The sequence below is a fragment of the Bipolaris maydis genome (genome assembly GCF_028858645.1).
Source record: "Bipolaris maydis strain C4 unplaced genomic scaffold PSV08scaffold_2, whole genome shotgun sequence".
Classification (NCBI taxonomy): domain Eukaryota; kingdom Fungi; phylum Ascomycota; class Dothideomycetes; order Pleosporales; family Pleosporaceae; genus Bipolaris; species Bipolaris maydis.
Genome location: NW_027093858.1, coordinates 1,543,453 through 1,559,476, shown reverse-complemented (window position 1 = coordinate 1,559,476; position 16,024 = coordinate 1,543,453). Strand labels below are relative to the sequence as shown.

Below are 16,024 nucleotides of genomic sequence, written 5' to 3'. Positions count from 1 at the left end.
CAGAAGTAGTAGTAGTAGAGGGATTGGTCGAGGTGGTCGTGACAGGTAAGCGCAAGTGCATCATGCATGCCGTGCATGGGGCCGCGGCGAGCGTGTGAGCTCGGACCCTCCACCATGTCGGATCGTGCCTTCCCTGAACTTGGAGAAAAAGTTGAACACCACACACTCACGCACCACCGTCATCCCTCCTCCATTTCCAAGGTGTACCGCCGAGCCTTCTCCGCCACCAAGCGCTCTTCAATCCCACGCATTCGGCCCCCATCATGTCCAACTCGTCATTAAAACCTTCCACCATTGCGGCTATTAGCGCCGGCACCATCATCACAGGCCTCCTCGCATATGCCGCCTACTTCGACTACAAGCGACGAAACGACCCCAATTTCCGCAAGCAGCTCAAGAAGGAGTCGAAGCGGACAGAGCGCCAGGCCAAGGAGGAGGCCGAAGCACAAGGTGCCGAGCAGAAGAAGGCCATCCGGGAGGCGGTCGAGCGCGCAAACGATGAGGGCTTCCCCAAGGACCCCGAGGAGGTCGAGGCATACTTTATGCAAGAGGTTGCCCAGGGAGAGGGAATGGTGCAAAAGGGTATGCAATCATTGGTGGTCACGGTCGTGGTCTTGGCGGGGTGTGGTGCTAATTGTATGGCAGGTGCGGATAACGTGGAGGCTGCGCTGTGCTTCTATCGCGCATTGAAGGTCTACCCCAACCCCAGGGAACTGATCAACATTTACGACAAGACTGTCCCCAAGGTAGATTCCTTTTTGCCACCTTGTGCACTCCGATTTTTGCTAACACTACACAGCCCGTTCTAGACATCCTAGCCGAGATGATCGCCGTGGACACTTCAATCCCGGTCGGCGGCAGCAAGACACCGTCTGAGGCGGGCTCAGCAGGCGATCTCGAGTAAAACGTCGCTTTCGACAATAGTACTTTGATCAAAATTCAGCAAGCTTTCACGGAACCCCTCTCCATCTGATCACGACCCCATGTAATATTCTTGTATATGTAATGGCGCCATGTGGTCCATCTCACGGTTGGCGTTCCGGTTCAGCACGATGCACCTGGATGGCACAATTGGTTGGCATGGGCGGGCTTCGAGTGCTTATACATAATCCCACAGCGCCGGGCGTCGCTCCATTGACGTCATGCCATGGCACGCACGGATACGCCCTGGTATATTACAGAATACACGTTTCCGACGTTAAAGATGCATGCAGCCCATGTCCAAACGCCTTGCTGATAATGACTTGCGCAGACTCGCAAGAGACCCCCAGATAATGAGAACAAGACAAAAAAAGCGAATGAACCAAGGTCGATTGGTGAATGAGTCGTGACATTTCTAACATGAGCATGAGTTTTCCTGTGCGGGCTGGCTGGGGTTGATGTTCACATCGATCACTGCCAAGCGGATTAGCATGGCACTTGTTCACGTGCCGACTTTGCAACATACTCTGACTCTGCCCTTGTTGGCCCTCGCCCTCCATGCCCGGTAACGCCTGCGCGATTCTCTTGAACAATGCCTTGACATTGTGCCCGACCTTTGCGCTAGTCTCGATAAACATCAGGTTGTTCTTTTTGGCCTCCTCCTCGCCCTGGGCTGTGGTGACCTCGCGCTTGTCGTTCAAATCCGTCTTGTTTCCTACAAGCACAATAATGACATCGTTGCCTCGCTCACCTCGTACGTCGTCTACCCACTTCCTTGTGTTTTCAAACGTCTTCTTGTTTGTGATGTCGTACACAACTACGGCTACGCTAGAGTCGCGGATGTACGAGGGAATCAGCGAGCGGAATCGTTCTTGGCCAGCAGTGTCCCACAGCTGTAGGCGGACTGTTCGATCTTCAAGGTACATGGTCTGGGGCTCCAGTCAGGAATTTTCTAGAGAGCACGCCTTGCTGCCGTGGGGTGGGAAGCGCACCTTGCTTAGAAAGTCGATGCCAATGGTCGCTTGGTAGGTATTGTCGAATGAGTCGTACATGAACCGGGTAATCAAAGATGTCTTGCCGACTAGACATGTGGTCAGCATACATGGATGTTTCTTTGTATGAGTATGAAGCATGCATACCGCTCTGTTCACCCAAGAACACAAGCCTACAGGCAATCAGTATACGAGGTACATGTGCGTTGCGGAGGACACCTCACTTGAACTTCTTCAGCGGATTCGAATACCCCGCTTGCGCCATGACGAAGGATATGGGAGAGAGACCAGAGAAGAAGACAAAAGCGAAGGACTAGGCGTGTACACAGCAATCAGGGCTCCGAGTTGTGTATCTTGGCGAAGTGCGGTGTCCGGAAAGGAGTGCTGGTCCAACTGGAGGCCTTGCACCCTGTACTCTGGCCAACACCGACTACCGAGAGGTGCAGGGGGGCCGGGTGGGTCTTGCCAGAATGTCCGTGCGTGCGTTGGTCGGAATTTTGGCTCGAACTTTTTGCGACAACTAACAACCCCACGACTTGCCCGCAAAACTACGCGAAAGACACAATGGCAGACTCAGGAGCCGCACCAGCGCAGCACAAGCAGCCTAGTCGCAAGGGTAAGAAGGCTTGGCGCAAAAATGTCGATGTCACGCAAATCCAGTCTGGCCTTGAAGAAGTACGAGAGCAGATAATCCAAGGGTATGTCTCGCGCTGGCCACAGCTGTTGCATTGTGCTGACAGATAGCAGTGGTGTTATTGCGGAAAAGCCTGCCGACGAACTCTTCGCAGTCGATACCCTTGGATCTGCTGAGATCAAGAAGTCTATCGCAAAGCGCCACAAGCCCCTCAAGGTCGACGAGATCCTCGCCCAACGCTCTGCAGTTCCCGCTGTCTCGACCAGGAAGCGTCTCTCGGACATTGCCGATGATGGCAAGAGAAAGAAGACCAAGGTCTCAAGCAAGGAATACGACAGATTAAGAGCAATTGCCTATGGCGGCGAACAGGTCAAGAAGGATGTAGTGCAAACCAGTGACGCTGTATATGACCCATGGGCGGTACAGGAAGTTAAGGAAGATCCTAGATTTGAATACCTGGAAAAGAAGAAGCCAAAAGTGGAGCCAAAGACTCTCAAGCACGCACCTGTCTCCCAAGCAAGGACCGGCAAGCCCATCCCAGCAGTCCGTAAGCCGACTGGCGGAAAGTCATATAACCCTCTACTCGAAGACTGGCAGAATGAGCTTATGCGCGAGTCTGACAAGGTTGTTGAGGCCGAGAAGAAGCGTTTAGAAGAGGCCCGCGAAGAAGCTGAGCGTATGGAACGGGCGGCTGCTGAGACGGAATCAGACTCTGGCGAAGAGAGCGTTTGGGAAAGTGAGTGGGAAGGCTTCAGTGACAATGAGAACAAGGAGGTAAAGAAGAAGAGGCCAGAGAGGAAAACTATATCCCAGAGGAACAAGATCAAGAAGAGGAAAGAAGCTGAAAGGAAGGCCAAGCACGAGGCCAAAATGAAGGCAAAAGAACAGCAACTTCAAGAAGTCAAGAGGCTAGCGAAGAGTGTTGAAGAAAAGGAGAAGGCAAGAGCTGCTGTACGCCAGGCTCTTGAGAAGCAGAATGCCGAAGCAGTAGAAGATGATGGTGAGGAGATCGAGCTCAGGAAAAAGCAGTTTGGCAAGGCTCCGTAAGATCCCCTCCTCGCTTCTGAACCGTGCTATTTGCTAACTTTATCTAGATTGCCAGAAGCTCCACTCGAAGTTGTGCTTCCAGACGAGTTGAGAGATTCGCTACGTCTTCTCAAGCCAGAGGGAAATCTTCTCAAGGACCGTTTCAGGACAATGCTGCTGCAGGGCAAAGTCGAAGCCAGAAGACAAATTCCGTACGCAAAGCAGAAGAAGTATACGGTATCCGAGAAGTGGAGCTACAAGGACTGGCAACTGCCAAAATAGACGTACTTACGCAGACCAAAAGGGACCGGCGTTACTCCAGACTTTTGAATATGATTATCTCCTTCTTTCTCGCCATACCTGATTTGCATTATACTAGCTGGATAATTGTTTCTTTGTCGTTTGAACGACGATTGTGCACAGTGGCAATCTAAAAACATTCGTAGAAGCTTGAAAGTTTCGATGCCTATTGGTACTTTCAAGTCTTGATAGAATCGCGCGTGCTTATTAGAGCTCATCTCTGATTCTAGGGGGCGAAGGAAGTGTTATGCTGTTGATACATGCTCAAATGTACACAGTATTCTCCTCGGTAACGATAACTAGGCAATTCAGGCAAGAGATAATGGAGAGGCATCAAGTATTTCCTGAAACGCAACCTTGGAAGCGATAATTGGAGTGTCTGGCATTAAATCTATAAACGAAGCATGAGAAGACGATGCTGAATGGAATTTCATAACTTTACGCGTATTGAAGAAATGCGCGACGCGAATGTCGATCAGGGAAAGTGACCCTGCACGGTGGGGTAACCGCACAGGCCCCGCAGCGTCATCACTAGAACACAAGGACAAGGGTTGCGGTCATTTCGATGACACTTTTGGCATCTACAAAATCCGTGCGATAATAAGATTTCGGAACTGTCGGCTTATGCAAGCCGCAAGCCACGTTCCCTATTCAATGTGATCCTTTCTTTGGCCTCTACACCCCTCTTACTACCACAAACAAAGCCAAGAATGTCCTCCTCTTCGTCCCGTCAGCGACCTAAACAACCATCTCCAACCACTAGTGACAGTTCGCCCCACGATACACCTTCGTCTCGGTCCTCTAAATCCTCCGATGGCCCATCTATGATGCATGAGCCAAACTCATTCGAGTTACAAACAGTCTCCCCACACCAGGAGCCAGTTTCGAAAGAAGACCTGGAAGGTGAAGAAGACGAGGGCCTGCTACCTAGTGAGCGTCGCCCTTCGCTCGATTCAGTTCAAAGTTATGAACTCTATACCCCGGATGAGGACCGTACAGTCCTGAAGAAGCTGGATCGGGGGCTAGTTGTGTTCATGGCCTTCCTCTACATGTTGGCCTTCTTAGATCGGTCGAGTGAGTAGATCCTAGACCCAGAAAGATTCGGCGGCTATCTCTATAGCAGGTGCGCGTATGATGGGAATTGATTAAAGCACATCCGTGCTGACGGAAATTGCCAGACATCGGTAATGCACGCATAGCTGGCCTCACAGAAGACTTAAAGCTTAGCCCTGCTCAGTATGAGTGGCTTCTGTGGGCCTTTTATATCACCTACATTGCCTTCGAATGGATGATATTAATGTTCGTACAATTCGTCCTAAAACTGGCGTATTGCTAAACGTGGACAGGTATCGCGTTGTACCGCCACACATCTACATCTCCTCGTGTGTCCTGTCCTGGGGCATCATAGCATCGCTCCAAGCGGTTACGAATTCGTTCGGTTTCCTCTTTATACTGCGGGGTCTTCTTGGTCTGAGTGAAGCAGCCTTTGCGCCAGGCATACCGTTCTACCTGTCTTTCTTTTATCGCAGACGTGAGCTCGCCTTTCGGACCGGGCTCGTCGTCAGTGCGAGCCCCCTTTCGGCATCATTTGCCGGGGCTTTGGCCTATGGCATCACCAAGATCGGAGAGCATACTTGGCTAAATCCATGGCGATTATTATTCTTGGTGGAGGGATTTCCGTCTGTCCTGGTTGCTGTCTGGGCCTGGGATGTCATCCCAGACGGGCCCGGTTTTGTAAAGTGGCTGAGTCCAAGACAGCGCGAGGTTGCAGTCATGAGACTGAGATCAGAAAAGGAGAAGGAAGACCAAGACAGGGACAATGAGAAGCACCAAGGTCAAGGAAGAAGAGGAGGTCTGGATTTCCGCGAAGTGCTCCAGACTCTGAAAGATCCAAAGGCCTATTTGACAGCGTTTATGTTCTTCTCTTGCAATGTTGCATTTGCTTCAATGCCGGTTTTCTTGCCCACAGTCATAAAAGACATGGGTTGGGAGTCGATTACTGCGCAAGGGTTGACAGCACCCCCGTATCTGTTCGCCTTTGTGACTGTGCTCACCACCGCACACTACTCGGATCGTCTGCAGTCACGCTCAGCCTTTATCATGCTGCACTCCTTGCTCGCCACAGTCGGATACGCCACTATTGCGATTTCTGGTTATCTCGAATCTGACAACACCACCGTTCGCTATATCGCCCTATTTCCTGCCGCAGCAGGCTTCTTCAGTGCGATCACATGTATCGTAACGTGGACAGTCAACAACCAGGAAAGCGACAGCAAAAAGGGTGCTGGAATGATCCTTTTGAATCTCGTTGGACAAATCGGGCCGTTGGTTGGTACAAGTATTTTCCCTGACCAAGATGGCCCGTACTATGTTAAAGGCATGAGTATATGTGCTGCATTCATGCTGCTAGTTGGAATTCTTGCTGCGGTGCTAAGATGGGTCTTAATCAAAGAGAATAGAAAGTTAAAGCACAGCGGTCATGCAGGATACGCGGGTGTGCCATTGGAGGAGGGTGGAAGTATGGCGGGAAAGGGGAAAAAGTTCAGTTTCATGTTGTAGGTAGGTATATATAATAGAGTTTAATTTATTCCAAACATATCTACTAGCTCTGCTGTGACAAAATCCAGATAAGGCATGAGGTACCTTGTTGGCGTGCTGATAGGTGCATTGACGTGCGCCAAGCCTCTATGAGCTGGGACCTAGTGGGGAACACAACACGTCGGAACCCTTTCGGTCTACAAATGGACGCTGCACCTGGAAAAGGGTTTCGTTTTAGCTTTCCTCGCATGATGGTTGGTTTGTGAAAGAAGCCTTCGTGTCTGGGTTGTGACTACCATGCATCATGCGCACACGCCGCTAGTACTTTGAGTCTCTTACAAGCACCCCGTGACCACATGACAGCATTTCCTTTCGCTATACCGCCCCGAACTTTCTTCACCAACTGATTGCTGATCATGGAAAGATCCAAGTCAAGGCTAGACTCCCCAGAACGGGCAAGTTCAATAACCTCCAGAGCAACCACATCACACGAAAGCATCAGTCAGGACAAGCTTGATGACATCGAGAAAGCTCCAACCGCAGTCGGAAGCCCGCAGACCTTGCCCCTTGAACATGACCATAATTTCAAACCAGAAGCTGACCTGGAAAAGCTACCCGGTCATGGCAAGCCCCGAAGAGAGTCTGCATCTACAAAGTTTGGCGGTGAAGAGGAGAACCCGAACGTGAACGTTGCATTCCAAGGACCAGCGACACCATCCACAGTACACAAGGCCAAGGGCGCGACCTACCAAAACGTGGGAGAAAGCGGCATCAAGAGGATGCACAAGTTTTCTCTCTACGAAACCAGTACTCGTTTCTATCTCATCGGTGCCGATATCACAGACAGGCAATTTCGTGTCTTGAAAATCGATCGAACAGCTGCGCCGGGACACTTGAATATCTTCGAAGATGATATAGTGTATAGTCGGCGAGAGATGCACCAGCTCCTGGACACAATAGCAGACGGCAACAAAGCCACAGGAGGCATGAAGCTGAAATGCAGCACGTGGGGGTTGCTGGGATTCATCCGCTTTACCGAGGCCTACTACATGCTCTTGATATCTAAGAGATCTCAAGTAGCCATGCTAGGTGGCCACTACATCTATCAGATCGACGGTACAGAGATGATACCTTTGACGACGGGGTCAACGTCGAAATACCAAAAGGACAGGAATCCGGAAGAGGCGAGGTTTTTGTCGATTCTTAACAACATGGACCTTACGCGATCGTTTTATTTTTCATATTCCTACAACGTGACAAGGAGCTTGCAGCAGAACATCATCAAACAACGCACTGCGTTGAGTCAAGGAATCTCAAATCCGGATCGTGACTATCAGGACATGTTCGTCTGGAACCACCATCTCCTTAACCCTGCACGCGATGCCCTGAAGAACATGTACGATTGGTGTCATCCAATCATACACGGTTACGTCGACCAGTCTTCTCTCGATGTGTTTGGACGACGGGTATATCTTACTATCATTGCGAGAAGATCGAGGTTCTTTGCCGGTGCTCGATTTCTGAAGCGCGGAACGAATGATTTAGGTTACGTCGCAAACGATGTCGAGACTGAGCAGATTGTTTCCGAACAAACAACAACGTCCTTCCATGCACCCGGGCCAAGGCTGTATGCCAATCCTAGCTACACATCCTATGTTCAACATCGAGGTAGCATACCACTATATTGGACCCAAGACAATACTGGTGTCACGCCCAAGCCTGACATTGATCTAAATCTTGTGGATCCCTTCTATAGCGCTGCAGCATTGCATTTCGACAACCTTTTCGAACGATATGGAGCTCCTATCTATGTTCTCAATCTGATCAAGGCTCGAGAACGAACGCCGAGAGAGTCCAAGTTGCTTCATGAATACAAGCACGCTGTTGACTATCTGAACCAGTCTCTACCCAAGGATAAGAAGATTTTGTATGAGGCATTCGACATGTCCAGAGCAGCGAAAACGAGAGGACAGGATGTCATAGGCACCCTAGAGAACCTTGCTGAGAAGGTGATGCGGAAAACAGGATTCTTCCGGAATGGAGACAATGAGTTTGATGAACCACAGGTGCAGAATGGTGTCGCTCGAACTAACTGTATTGACTGTTTGGATCGAACAAATGCAGCACAGTTCGTCATTGGAAAGCGAGCCCTGGGCCGTCAGCTACAGGCGCTGGGCGTTATTTCCGGAAACACTGTAGAGTATGATTCCGATTGCGTCGAGCTATTTACGCAAATGTTCCATGGCCACGGAGATACTATTGCTATTCAATACGGCGGATCACATCTCGTTAATACCATGGCTACGTACCGAAAGATCAACCAGTGGCAAAGCAGCTCGCGCGACATGGTGGAAAGCTTTAAGCGGTACTATCATAACTCGTTTCTAGACTCGCAGCGACAAGAAGCTTACAACTTGTTCCTCGGATACTACACGTATTCGCATGGTCAGCCAATGCTTTGGGATCTTTCGACTGATTACTACCTTCATCACCAAAGCCCGCAAACTGTGCTAGACCGAAGCCGGCGAGATTACATCAATTGGTATACTCTTTCTCATCTTCAACAGCGTGCACTGCCGCCCTCAATCATGCCAGCACGGCCGATGGAAGAGACTGCTTTTGACTTTATCAGCTTCCGCGACGACTATTGGCTCGAATACTACCGGCCATTAGCCATATCTTCTTACCTCAAGATATTTGCTTTTCGACTAGCTAAGCCACGGCCCGGACGCGATGGGACGTATCCGTCTCGAAAGGAAAATATGTCTCCATTTGTTCCTCGAAAGAAGCAGCAAGAGCTTGATGCAGGAGGAAGAGACGAAAAGAAGATGCCCCGGAAGGGGGTCACTATCATTGACCCGTCAAGCGAGACTGAATCCAGACCCGATCGCTTCCCTGCGCCCCGTGGGAGGAACTTACATCATAATGTACCCCATTCAGATCAACGAGCACGACAATCTATTCTTCGAGACCCTCACTTTGAGACACACATGTCTGGTTCGACATCGTCAGCCTACCAATCCATGAACAACTCAACTTCCACATCCACAGGCCTGTCGTCGACTCTCAAGCCCGGCTTCAAGCCAGCCGATAAAGCCCTAGTCCACCAATGGACCCTGCGCCAATTCTACGAAAACAGCATGAACCCATCGGTCGCACCAAGTGAAGAAGATGAATACTCGCGCTACATTGAACACCCACTCAACCTCCCACTAGTTGTCAGCAGCGAGATCCCCACCGCGGACGACCCCATCGCAATGGAATACTACGATTACCTCTCCGTCACCGAATCCAGCGCCACGCCGCCCAAGGACTTTGACGAAGACGGCATCCAGATCACACTGTCAGAGCAAGCCCGCCTGGACACCGATGCCGCATCGGTCCGCTCCTTCACTTCGCACCATGCCCGGCCTATGACGTCTCAATCCGTCAGTACCCCCTTTTCCCACGCTCCTTCGTATTCCTACCCCCAATCGTATAATCACCATCCCCATGTCTACAACGATGTTCCACCCACACCTTTGCATAACCAGCACCACCATCATCATTATCCACTGGTGTCCGGAAGCAAGTTTCAGACTCCTGAAGAAGATATAGAAGAGTTTGAGGAGTTTTTGCGGGTTAGGGAGAATCCGCTGGATGTCGAGGATGAGGATACGGGCAAGAAGCGGTATAAGGCGTATCGACAGTGGTTGAGGGGTAAGAGCTTTTTCAAGCAGAGTAAGGTGGATCCTGAGTGGCAGAATCAGTTGCCTGTTAGGTGAAAGGGGGTGTGGGAGGTTTGTCTGATGAATAGTGTGTTTGCTTCTGGAAAAATTTCTTTTCGCACGTGGAGATGATAGAGATATATAGGGTAGTTTGTAATCTTCATTTAATTCTTTATGCACCAAAATATTCCATTGTCTATTTTTCAATAATTTGTTCCACACTCCCATGTTCAGTACATTTGATCCTCGCATCTCCGCCATGGAAGTTGAAAAAAAAAGATCAAAATACGAGTGAATGAATAGATAAATGATAATACTATTATTGTTAAAATGCATACACATCTCTATGTCAGCTCAAGACAACAACAACAAAAAAAACCCATGTTTCACGCCATATCGTCCGTCATAGCAGCCAACACGCCGGCCCCAATAATTCCCCCATCTTTCGCTTCTTTGAGCGTGACCTGCTTGCTCGAATTCGCGGCTGAGCCCTCTTCAACGAGAATATCGATCCACTGCTGACACGTCTGCAGCCACTTTGGATACTGTGAGATGGTACCACCGGCATAGGCAATGACCAACTCTTCAATGTCGCGTTTTCCCCTGTTACGATTGTGGGTGCCGTTGCTGGGTGCTCTTGCGCCGTCGAGAGATACTTCGCCGACGCAATTCAGGAGACCGACGCATGCGGCGGCGACGAGAGCGGAGGAGCGTTGTTGGACTGCTTCGGCGATGTCGCGGATCATTTCTACCCTGTCAACGGTCCAGAAGGGGTCGTCGGATGGATTTGCGTCTGGGTATCTGCTTTCTAGTTCTTGCTGTACGATGCGGCCGCCTTTTCGCGCAATGACTTCCGAGAGGAATCTGGTGGGGAGGGTGTTTTTGGTTTGGAGGGATGGTGGGGTTTGCACGCTTGTGTCTTTGGAGACTACGTCGATGAATATCAGGCGTACAATTTCGCCGAGGTAGCGCCCTGATGTCATGTACTCGAATGGCTGGAAACCTGGTGCGTCGCTGTTTGCGTCAAGTGTCATGTCCCAGGGAGTTTTGATGTTGAGATCGATCAGGGGTTTGTCAGTGCCGCGGATTGTCCATTCAGTGTTGATGACTACAGTCTCAACAGCATCAGGGTTGGCCAAGGCACTCTTCTTTGCAGGGTGTAGACGATCCAGCTTCATTGGTACTGTTGCGTTAGTTCCGGTGCCGACAATCAGACCCATTGCTACGCGACTGTTTGGTGAAGCCTTGACTGCGTAGGCGAGTGACGCAAACGTGGCTACTGTGTCGTTGGTGATAGCTGCAACACGTATCCTTGGTAATGGTGGCTTGTTTTGCAGGGAGCCGTCGCAGTGTCGGGCGTATCCCGCAAGAAGCATCTTGCCCAAGTTCAAGTCGGATGTAATAGCGAAGCCCTTGCCCATTGGCAGCAGAGTTGCCTCTGATAGACGAGTCTGGCTAACAAGGATGTTAGCACAGCACCGCGATAGTATACGGTCGACTCGACTTACGCCATCGGAAAGCTAAAGGTGATACCAAGCAGAATCTCATCGCCTAGGGGCGAGCTGACTTGACTGCCACTGCTCTGCTGTTCGTCAAGAGCGCCCTTTACTACCTCGGCGATACAGTCACCTATCCAGGCAAAGAGGTCTTCGGCTTGGTCCATTTTCAGGTGATCTCCAATTGGCCAGTTTTTATCATGACTTCGGTTGATTTGAGCAAATACATTGTCCCCGATGGTACTACTCCGGCTGCGCTCGCTCCCCGTAGAGGCATCTGGCTCTCCAATCAGCTCGACGAATCCAACTCTTAGATTAGTGCCGCCAACATCAATGCTCAGGAATTTTCCCTTTTCCTTTCCAGTAGGCAGAGCAGTGACGGGAGTAGCAAGGAAATGCTCTGTTGAGGTCCTGGCAAGGTGGCTGTAGGTTGCCGAGAAGCGACGAGCCAAGTCGAGTAAAGTGGTAGTATTGATGAGGGAAGTAAAAGCATCAATGGGAGCGGCGGCATCAGTTGACGCCATTCTGGCTCAATGCTAATAGGCGCAGGGAACAGGAGGTTGGCAGTACAAGGCTGTGCGCATGGACCAAGCAGATAGCAGAGTGACTGGGGGGCCTTGGCCTTTTGGGGGTTTTTTGCGGGTGAAGCAGACGGGTATGTATGCAAGTCTAAATGTGGGGTATCAGAAGGGAAACCAGATACGAGAGTCGTTCATTGTGAGAGAGCGCAAGAAGCAAAAAAGAGCGGCGGCCAGGCGGGATTGATTGCGTGCCCAGGAATAGGCGCGGTGGGTGATGTTTGCGATGCAGGATGCGTGTAGCCCCTCCGGCCGTCGGGGCCATCCAGTCCAGTCATGCCAGGCCTCACAGAAACAAACAACGCCACACACACATGCTTGCGGGTAATTGTTGTACCGTCGTGCCTCCCGCACAGTGGCATGTGACAATGGCATCCCATCTGCATGCACCCAGTCCAAGGCCTGTTTGGACAATCCACGGTGGGAAGTACATACCATTGACCCATTTGCATGAACCGCCGATTGTCTGTCGTATCAATCCGTCCATATGTGACTTTGCTCTACGCAGCCAATGTGCTTGACTTGACGTTGCCAGGACACACGCCGGCTAGTTGACCACGCTATGGGAGGCTCCGAGCGCCAATCACTCCATGATTCCTCATTCGGCTGCATCCATCCATCCATCCATCCATACATCCGTGTACATGTGGATATACATGTATGTGCCTGTCAATCACGCTCATCACATAAGCTGCGCCCTCGCCCTCCCTGCCCTTGGCCCCGCTAGTCCGGTTCAGCACGCCATCTAGATTGTCTGGACCCCATCTCCAAATACTCTCTACCCAACATCGACGCCTGCGCCCTGTATATACAATGGAAGAGAAAACGCCCCTCGTCCCCAACGCCCCAGAGGCTGGCGAGCCCATGACTCCGCGTAGCTCCAGCAGCAAGAGCCGCCTGCACATGGCCGTCACCATGCTCGTCCTCAGCTTGTTCTGGCTTGCATCAACATGGTCCTGCGGCAATGACCACCACCACGGCCTGGACGCCGATTCAAAAGTGCCCCTGGACGTGCACATCATGTCCAAGTGCCCCGACGCGCGCGACTGCTTAAACAAACTGGTGCTGCCTGCCATGGCAAACGTATCTGACAAAGTCGACTTCCGTCTCAGCATGATTGGCACGTAAGTTTGCCCGCCACCGCAATGCACCAACAAACACACACACACACACACACACACACACACACATACACGACAGTTGCTAACAAAGCCCAAACAGCCTGACCGAAGACGACGGTGTGTTATGCATGCACGGCCAAACCGAGTGCCTGGGCGACATCGTGATGCTCTGTGCCGCATCCGAGTACCCCGACCCCAAGCTCTACCTAGGCTTCACAAACTGCCTCATCACCGACTACCCCGAGATACCCGCCCGCTCGCTCATTGAAGACTGTGCCTTGGAACACGGTCTCGACTTTGAAGTGCTGAACGAGTGCATGAGCAGGGAAAACGGCGCGTATGGCATGGGCTTGCTGAGGGACAGCGCACAGCATAGCCGTGATGTGGGCGTGACGACGAGCTGCACCGTCAGGCTAGACGACAAGGTGAGGTGCGTGGCTGACGGGGGTAGGTTTAAAGACTGCCCCGATGGTGATAAGCCTGAGGATTTGATTCGGGATATCGAGAAGCTTTATAAAGAGGCGCAGGGCTGGACCGAGTCTTGAGAGTTGAGAGGGGAATCTCGTCACTCTAGCCTTCTTTCTTGATTGTGTCTTTCTTTCGAGGCGTTTATTTGGAGCCGGAAACTTACCTGATACCCCTCCCTCCCCTATCACGTACTCTCACGTACACACATCCAACCACATGGACACATACACATGCAGCAACCATTCTTGACTCTTGATGTTTGAATTCCCTCAACGCGCCTGCCATGCGAGGGTACACGTGAGACAGATGCAACAATATAAGAAGAAAAAAACGCCTTGCTAAATGTACAAATAAAAAAGGAAAAAGGTCATACCTCCATTGATACTTCCACATACACATGCTTTCTTTCATTGAAACTCTCCAAACTCGCCATCATCAAACCCCAAATCCTCCGCCGTCTGTTTCGGCGGCAAACTCGCCGCATCAAACGTCTGTCTACTCCTCCTCCTCTCCTCCTTGACACTCTTCGCGCTCGGCGGCGGCGGCAAAAACGCGCCTCCAGGCCCGCTCCCAGGAGGCGGTTTTATACTAAACAGGGCATCCTGATCGCTCTTCTTGCCCTCGTCGCTCTTATCGCTCTCATGGCTCCTCGACCGCCGGCCCTTGAGTCCGCCCAGGTTAATCGATATTGTCTCGCCCGCCTTGAGGCTGAAATCGCGCTTTGCCTCTTCCGCCACGGGAGCGCTGGTTTTGGACGACGACCGCGAGGAGAGTGCGGAGGCGGATTTGGATTCGAAGCCCAGCACGCGCCGGGCGTCTTGCAGGGCGATTGAGAAGTCAAAGGCTTCGCTGCGCTCCTCGAAGCCCATGCCCAGCACGGCTTTGCGGCCCTCGCCGACGACGGTGATGGCGAAGAAACGACTGCTGTCCAGTGCTTGCTCGACGGTGCGCTCGCTCGTGTACGGGGCTGCGGCAAAAAGATCCCCGTTCTTGGGGTCTTCGAGCAGGATTGTCGTCGTTACTTTTTCGTTGTCGTCGCCGCCATCGGTCCCGCTTGCGTCGTCCGACGATGCGCTGGGTATCGACGTCTCGACGATGCGTAATCGCGCCGTGAAGATTTGTAGCTGGTTGTTGTTGGCCGTCCACGTAGAGGCTTGGTACCCCTTTGTCGACGTCGCCGGTGGGATCTGGTATATGTGCACTTTGGGCGCGAGGTAGAGGATGCGCTGGATTGCGGTGGAGGGCAGCGGTGCGCCCGTCAGAGGGTCGACATTCATGGCTGCGAGAAGGGGGGGGAGAGGGGAGTGATATGCGGGGGAGGGGGAGGGGGAGGGGGGTAATGGTCTGTCTCTTTTCTTTGGAGACTTTTGCTTTCTTATTAAGTTGAACGCTCTTGTCTCTCTTTTGTCTCTCTCTCTTGTGTGTGTGTGTGTGTGTGTGTGTGTGTGTCTTTCTTATGAGGTCTTTTGTGATGGGTAGAAAACAAAATGGTTGTGCCGACTATGTCGATGATGCCCAACTCGCCTTGTAGTTCTTTCTTTCCCAGCGCGAAACCAAACCCCCTGGTCTAAAAAAAGGGACCCTGGAAACCCGATTGTCGCGCGCGGCGGCGGCGGCGGGGACAAATGTAGGATGTTAGTGGGGTAAAATTAACCAGGTAAGTAAGCTTTTTTTTTGCTCGGAATCGCCAGTCCAACTAATAATAACCCGCAAACAGCAACAGAGCACGATCGCAGGCTGTCCAATGAATCTGGGTAGTTCGGGCGCCGGCGTTGTAGAGGGGGTTGGCTGCAATCTCACAGATGCTTCTTGGGAACGGGCGTGATCAGAGAAGGATTGGTGCACATGATTGCTCTTTGGGGGGTCCCTTTTCTTCAGCGGTGATGCGTTGGCAATGCAGGGTCTCCGCGCCCTTTGGATGGGGGAAACCCCCGCCCATTCATTCTTCGTCAAGAGCCGAATGCTACACAGGTATAGTGACTGCTTAGCGCTGCGTGCCATTGTCGAATCGTTGATTGCTCTGCTCCAGGTACCTTTGTCCGAGCTTCATCTTTTGGGATACTCTGATACATGTGTATACTGTACTAGTAGAGCAGGTGGAGTCCAGTGTCAACGCCTCCGCAATAAAGCCAAGACGTGCCAGTCCACTGTACTGGTACATCATCTCAAGCATCTGCAGATGCCCCACTACCAGGACTAATGTTAGCCTCGATGTATAATTGTCGCTCTTCTCCTTTTCTGTG

At 51.5% G+C, this 16,024-nt stretch overlaps 7 protein-coding genes across 7 annotated transcripts; 4 read left to right on the top strand and 3 right to left on the bottom strand.

Annotated features, from left to right (window-relative positions):
- Positions 1-157: 157 nt before the first annotated feature.
- Positions 158-957, top strand: PSV08DRAFT_266131 (mitochondrial outer membrane translocase complex, subunit Tom20 domain-containing protein). Its single transcript, XM_014229077.2, has 3 exons — positions 158-582; positions 646-746; positions 800-957. Exons 1-3 carry the CDS (start codon positions 264-266, stop codon positions 902-904), a joined length of 525 nt encoding a protein of 174 aa, XP_014084552.1. The 5' UTR covers positions 158-263; the 3' UTR covers positions 905-957.
- A 285-nt stretch (positions 958-1,242) lies between these two features.
- PSV08DRAFT_266115 (ras family-domain-containing protein) lies at positions 1,243-2,263 on the bottom strand. Its single transcript, XM_014229078.2, has 5 exons — positions 2,138-2,263; positions 2,061-2,086; positions 1,914-2,002; positions 1,448-1,850; positions 1,243-1,395 (listed from the first exon to the last, which is right to left on the bottom strand). Exons 1-5 carry the CDS (start codon positions 2,176-2,178, stop codon positions 1,337-1,339), a joined length of 618 nt encoding a protein of 205 aa, XP_014084553.1. The 5' UTR covers positions 2,179-2,263; the 3' UTR covers positions 1,243-1,336.
- Positions 2,264-2,444: 181 nt separating this feature from the next.
- PSV08DRAFT_266095 (ribosome biogenesis protein Nop53/GLTSCR2) lies at positions 2,445-4,015 on the top strand. The gene is made up of 3 exons (XM_014229079.2): positions 2,445-2,611; positions 2,661-3,590; positions 3,642-4,015. Exons 1-3 carry the CDS (start codon positions 2,478-2,480, stop codon positions 3,853-3,855), a joined length of 1,278 nt encoding a protein of 425 aa, XP_014084554.1. The 5' UTR covers positions 2,445-2,477; the 3' UTR covers positions 3,856-4,015.
- Positions 4,016-4,587: 572 nt separating this feature from the next.
- PSV08DRAFT_195008 (SacI homology domain-containing protein) lies at positions 4,588-10,322 on the top strand. Its single transcript, XM_014229080.2, has 4 exons — positions 4,588-4,947; positions 5,052-5,172; positions 5,220-6,413; positions 6,836-10,322. The coding sequence occupies exons 1-4, from the start codon at positions 4,698-4,700 to the stop codon at positions 10,173-10,175; spliced, it is 4,905 nt and encodes a 1,634-aa protein (XP_014084555.1). The 5' UTR covers positions 4,588-4,697; the 3' UTR covers positions 10,176-10,322.
- On the bottom strand, positions 10,294-12,429 carry PSV08DRAFT_195007 (uncharacterized protein). Its single transcript, XM_014229081.1, has 2 exons — positions 11,627-12,429; positions 10,294-11,573 (listed from the first exon to the last, which is right to left on the bottom strand). Exons 1-2 carry the CDS (start codon positions 12,136-12,138, stop codon positions 10,505-10,507), a joined length of 1,581 nt encoding a protein of 526 aa, XP_014084556.1. The 5' UTR covers positions 12,139-12,429; the 3' UTR covers positions 10,294-10,504.
- A 627-nt stretch (positions 12,430-13,056) lies between these two features.
- Positions 13,057-13,858, top strand: PSV08DRAFT_170645 (uncharacterized protein; the record flags this gene model as incomplete). The annotated part of the gene is made up of 2 exons (XM_014229082.1): positions 13,057-13,316; positions 13,414-13,858. 2 exons carry the CDS (start codon positions 13,057-13,059, stop codon positions 13,856-13,858), a joined length of 705 nt encoding a protein of 234 aa, XP_014084557.1.
- Positions 13,859-14,016: 158 nt separating this feature from the next.
- On the bottom strand, positions 14,017-15,097 carry PSV08DRAFT_195000 (uncharacterized protein). The gene has a single exon (XM_014229083.2). It carries the CDS (start codon positions 15,056-15,058, stop codon positions 14,189-14,191), a length of 870 nt encoding a protein of 289 aa, XP_014084558.1. The 5' UTR covers positions 15,059-15,097; the 3' UTR covers positions 14,017-14,188.
- Between the last annotated feature and the right edge of the window lie 927 nt (positions 15,098-16,024).

What these genes read in the sequence shown, in the direction of transcription:
- PSV08DRAFT_266131 (XM_014229077.2), top strand. Translation starts at nt 264, where the DNA reads ATGTCCAACTCGTCATTAAAACCTTCCACCATTGCGGCTATTAGCGCC. An exon ending in AGAGGGAATGGTGCAAAAGG is followed by an intron (nt 583 to 645) that starts GTATGCAATCAT and finishes ATTGTATGGCAG; the next exon opens with GTGCGGATAACGTGGAGGCT. An exon ending in ACGACAAGACTGTCCCCAAG is followed by an intron (nt 747 to 799) that starts GTAGATTCCTTT and finishes AACACTACACAG; the next exon opens with CCCGTTCTAGACATCCTAGC.
- PSV08DRAFT_266115 (XM_014229078.2), bottom strand. Translation starts at nt 2,178, where the DNA reads ATGGCGCAAGCGGGGTATTCGAATCCGCTGAAGAAGTTCAA. An exon ending in AATCCGCTGAAGAAGTTCAA is followed by an intron (nt 2,087 to 2,137) that starts GTGAGGTGTCCT and finishes GATTGCCTGTAG; the next exon opens with GCTTGTGTTCTTGGGTGAAC. An exon ending in CCAACAAGGGCAGAGTCAGA is followed by an intron (nt 1,396 to 1,447) that starts GTATGTTGCAAA and finishes TCCGCTTGGCAG; the next exon opens with TGATCGATGTGAACATCAAC.
- PSV08DRAFT_266095 (XM_014229079.2), top strand. Translation starts at nt 2,478, where the DNA reads ATGGCAGACTCAGGAGCCGCACCAGCGCAGCACAAGCAGCCTAGTCGC. An exon ending in CGAGAGCAGATAATCCAAGG is followed by an intron (nt 2,612 to 2,660) that starts GTATGTCTCGCG and finishes GACAGATAGCAG; the next exon opens with TGGTGTTATTGCGGAAAAGC. An exon ending in AAGCAGTTTGGCAAGGCTCC is followed by an intron (nt 3,591 to 3,641) that starts GTAAGATCCCCT and finishes AACTTTATCTAG; the next exon opens with ATTGCCAGAAGCTCCACTCG.
- PSV08DRAFT_195008 (XM_014229080.2), top strand. Translation starts at nt 4,698, where the DNA reads ATGATGCATGAGCCAAACTCATTCGAGTTACAAACAGTCTCCCCACAC. An exon ending in TTCGAATGGATGATATTAAT is followed by an intron (nt 5,173 to 5,219) that starts GTTCGTACAATT and finishes AAACGTGGACAG; the next exon opens with GTATCGCGTTGTACCGCCAC. An exon ending in ATGGCGGGAAAGGGGAAAAA is followed by an intron (nt 6,414 to 6,835) that starts GTTCAGTTTCAT and finishes GATCATGGAAAG; the next exon opens with ATCCAAGTCAAGGCTAGACT.
- PSV08DRAFT_195007 (XM_014229081.1), bottom strand. Translation starts at nt 12,138, where the DNA reads ATGGCGTCAACTGATGCCGCCGCTCCCATTGATGCTTTTACTTCCCTC. An exon ending in ACCTTTAGCTTTCCGATGGC is followed by an intron (nt 11,574 to 11,626) that starts GTAAGTCGAGTC and finishes CATCCTTGTTAG; the next exon opens with CCAGACTCGTCTATCAGAGG.
- PSV08DRAFT_195000 (XM_014229083.2), bottom strand. Translation starts at nt 15,058, where the DNA reads ATGAATGTCGACCCTCTGACGGGCGCACCGCTGCCCTCCACCGCAATC.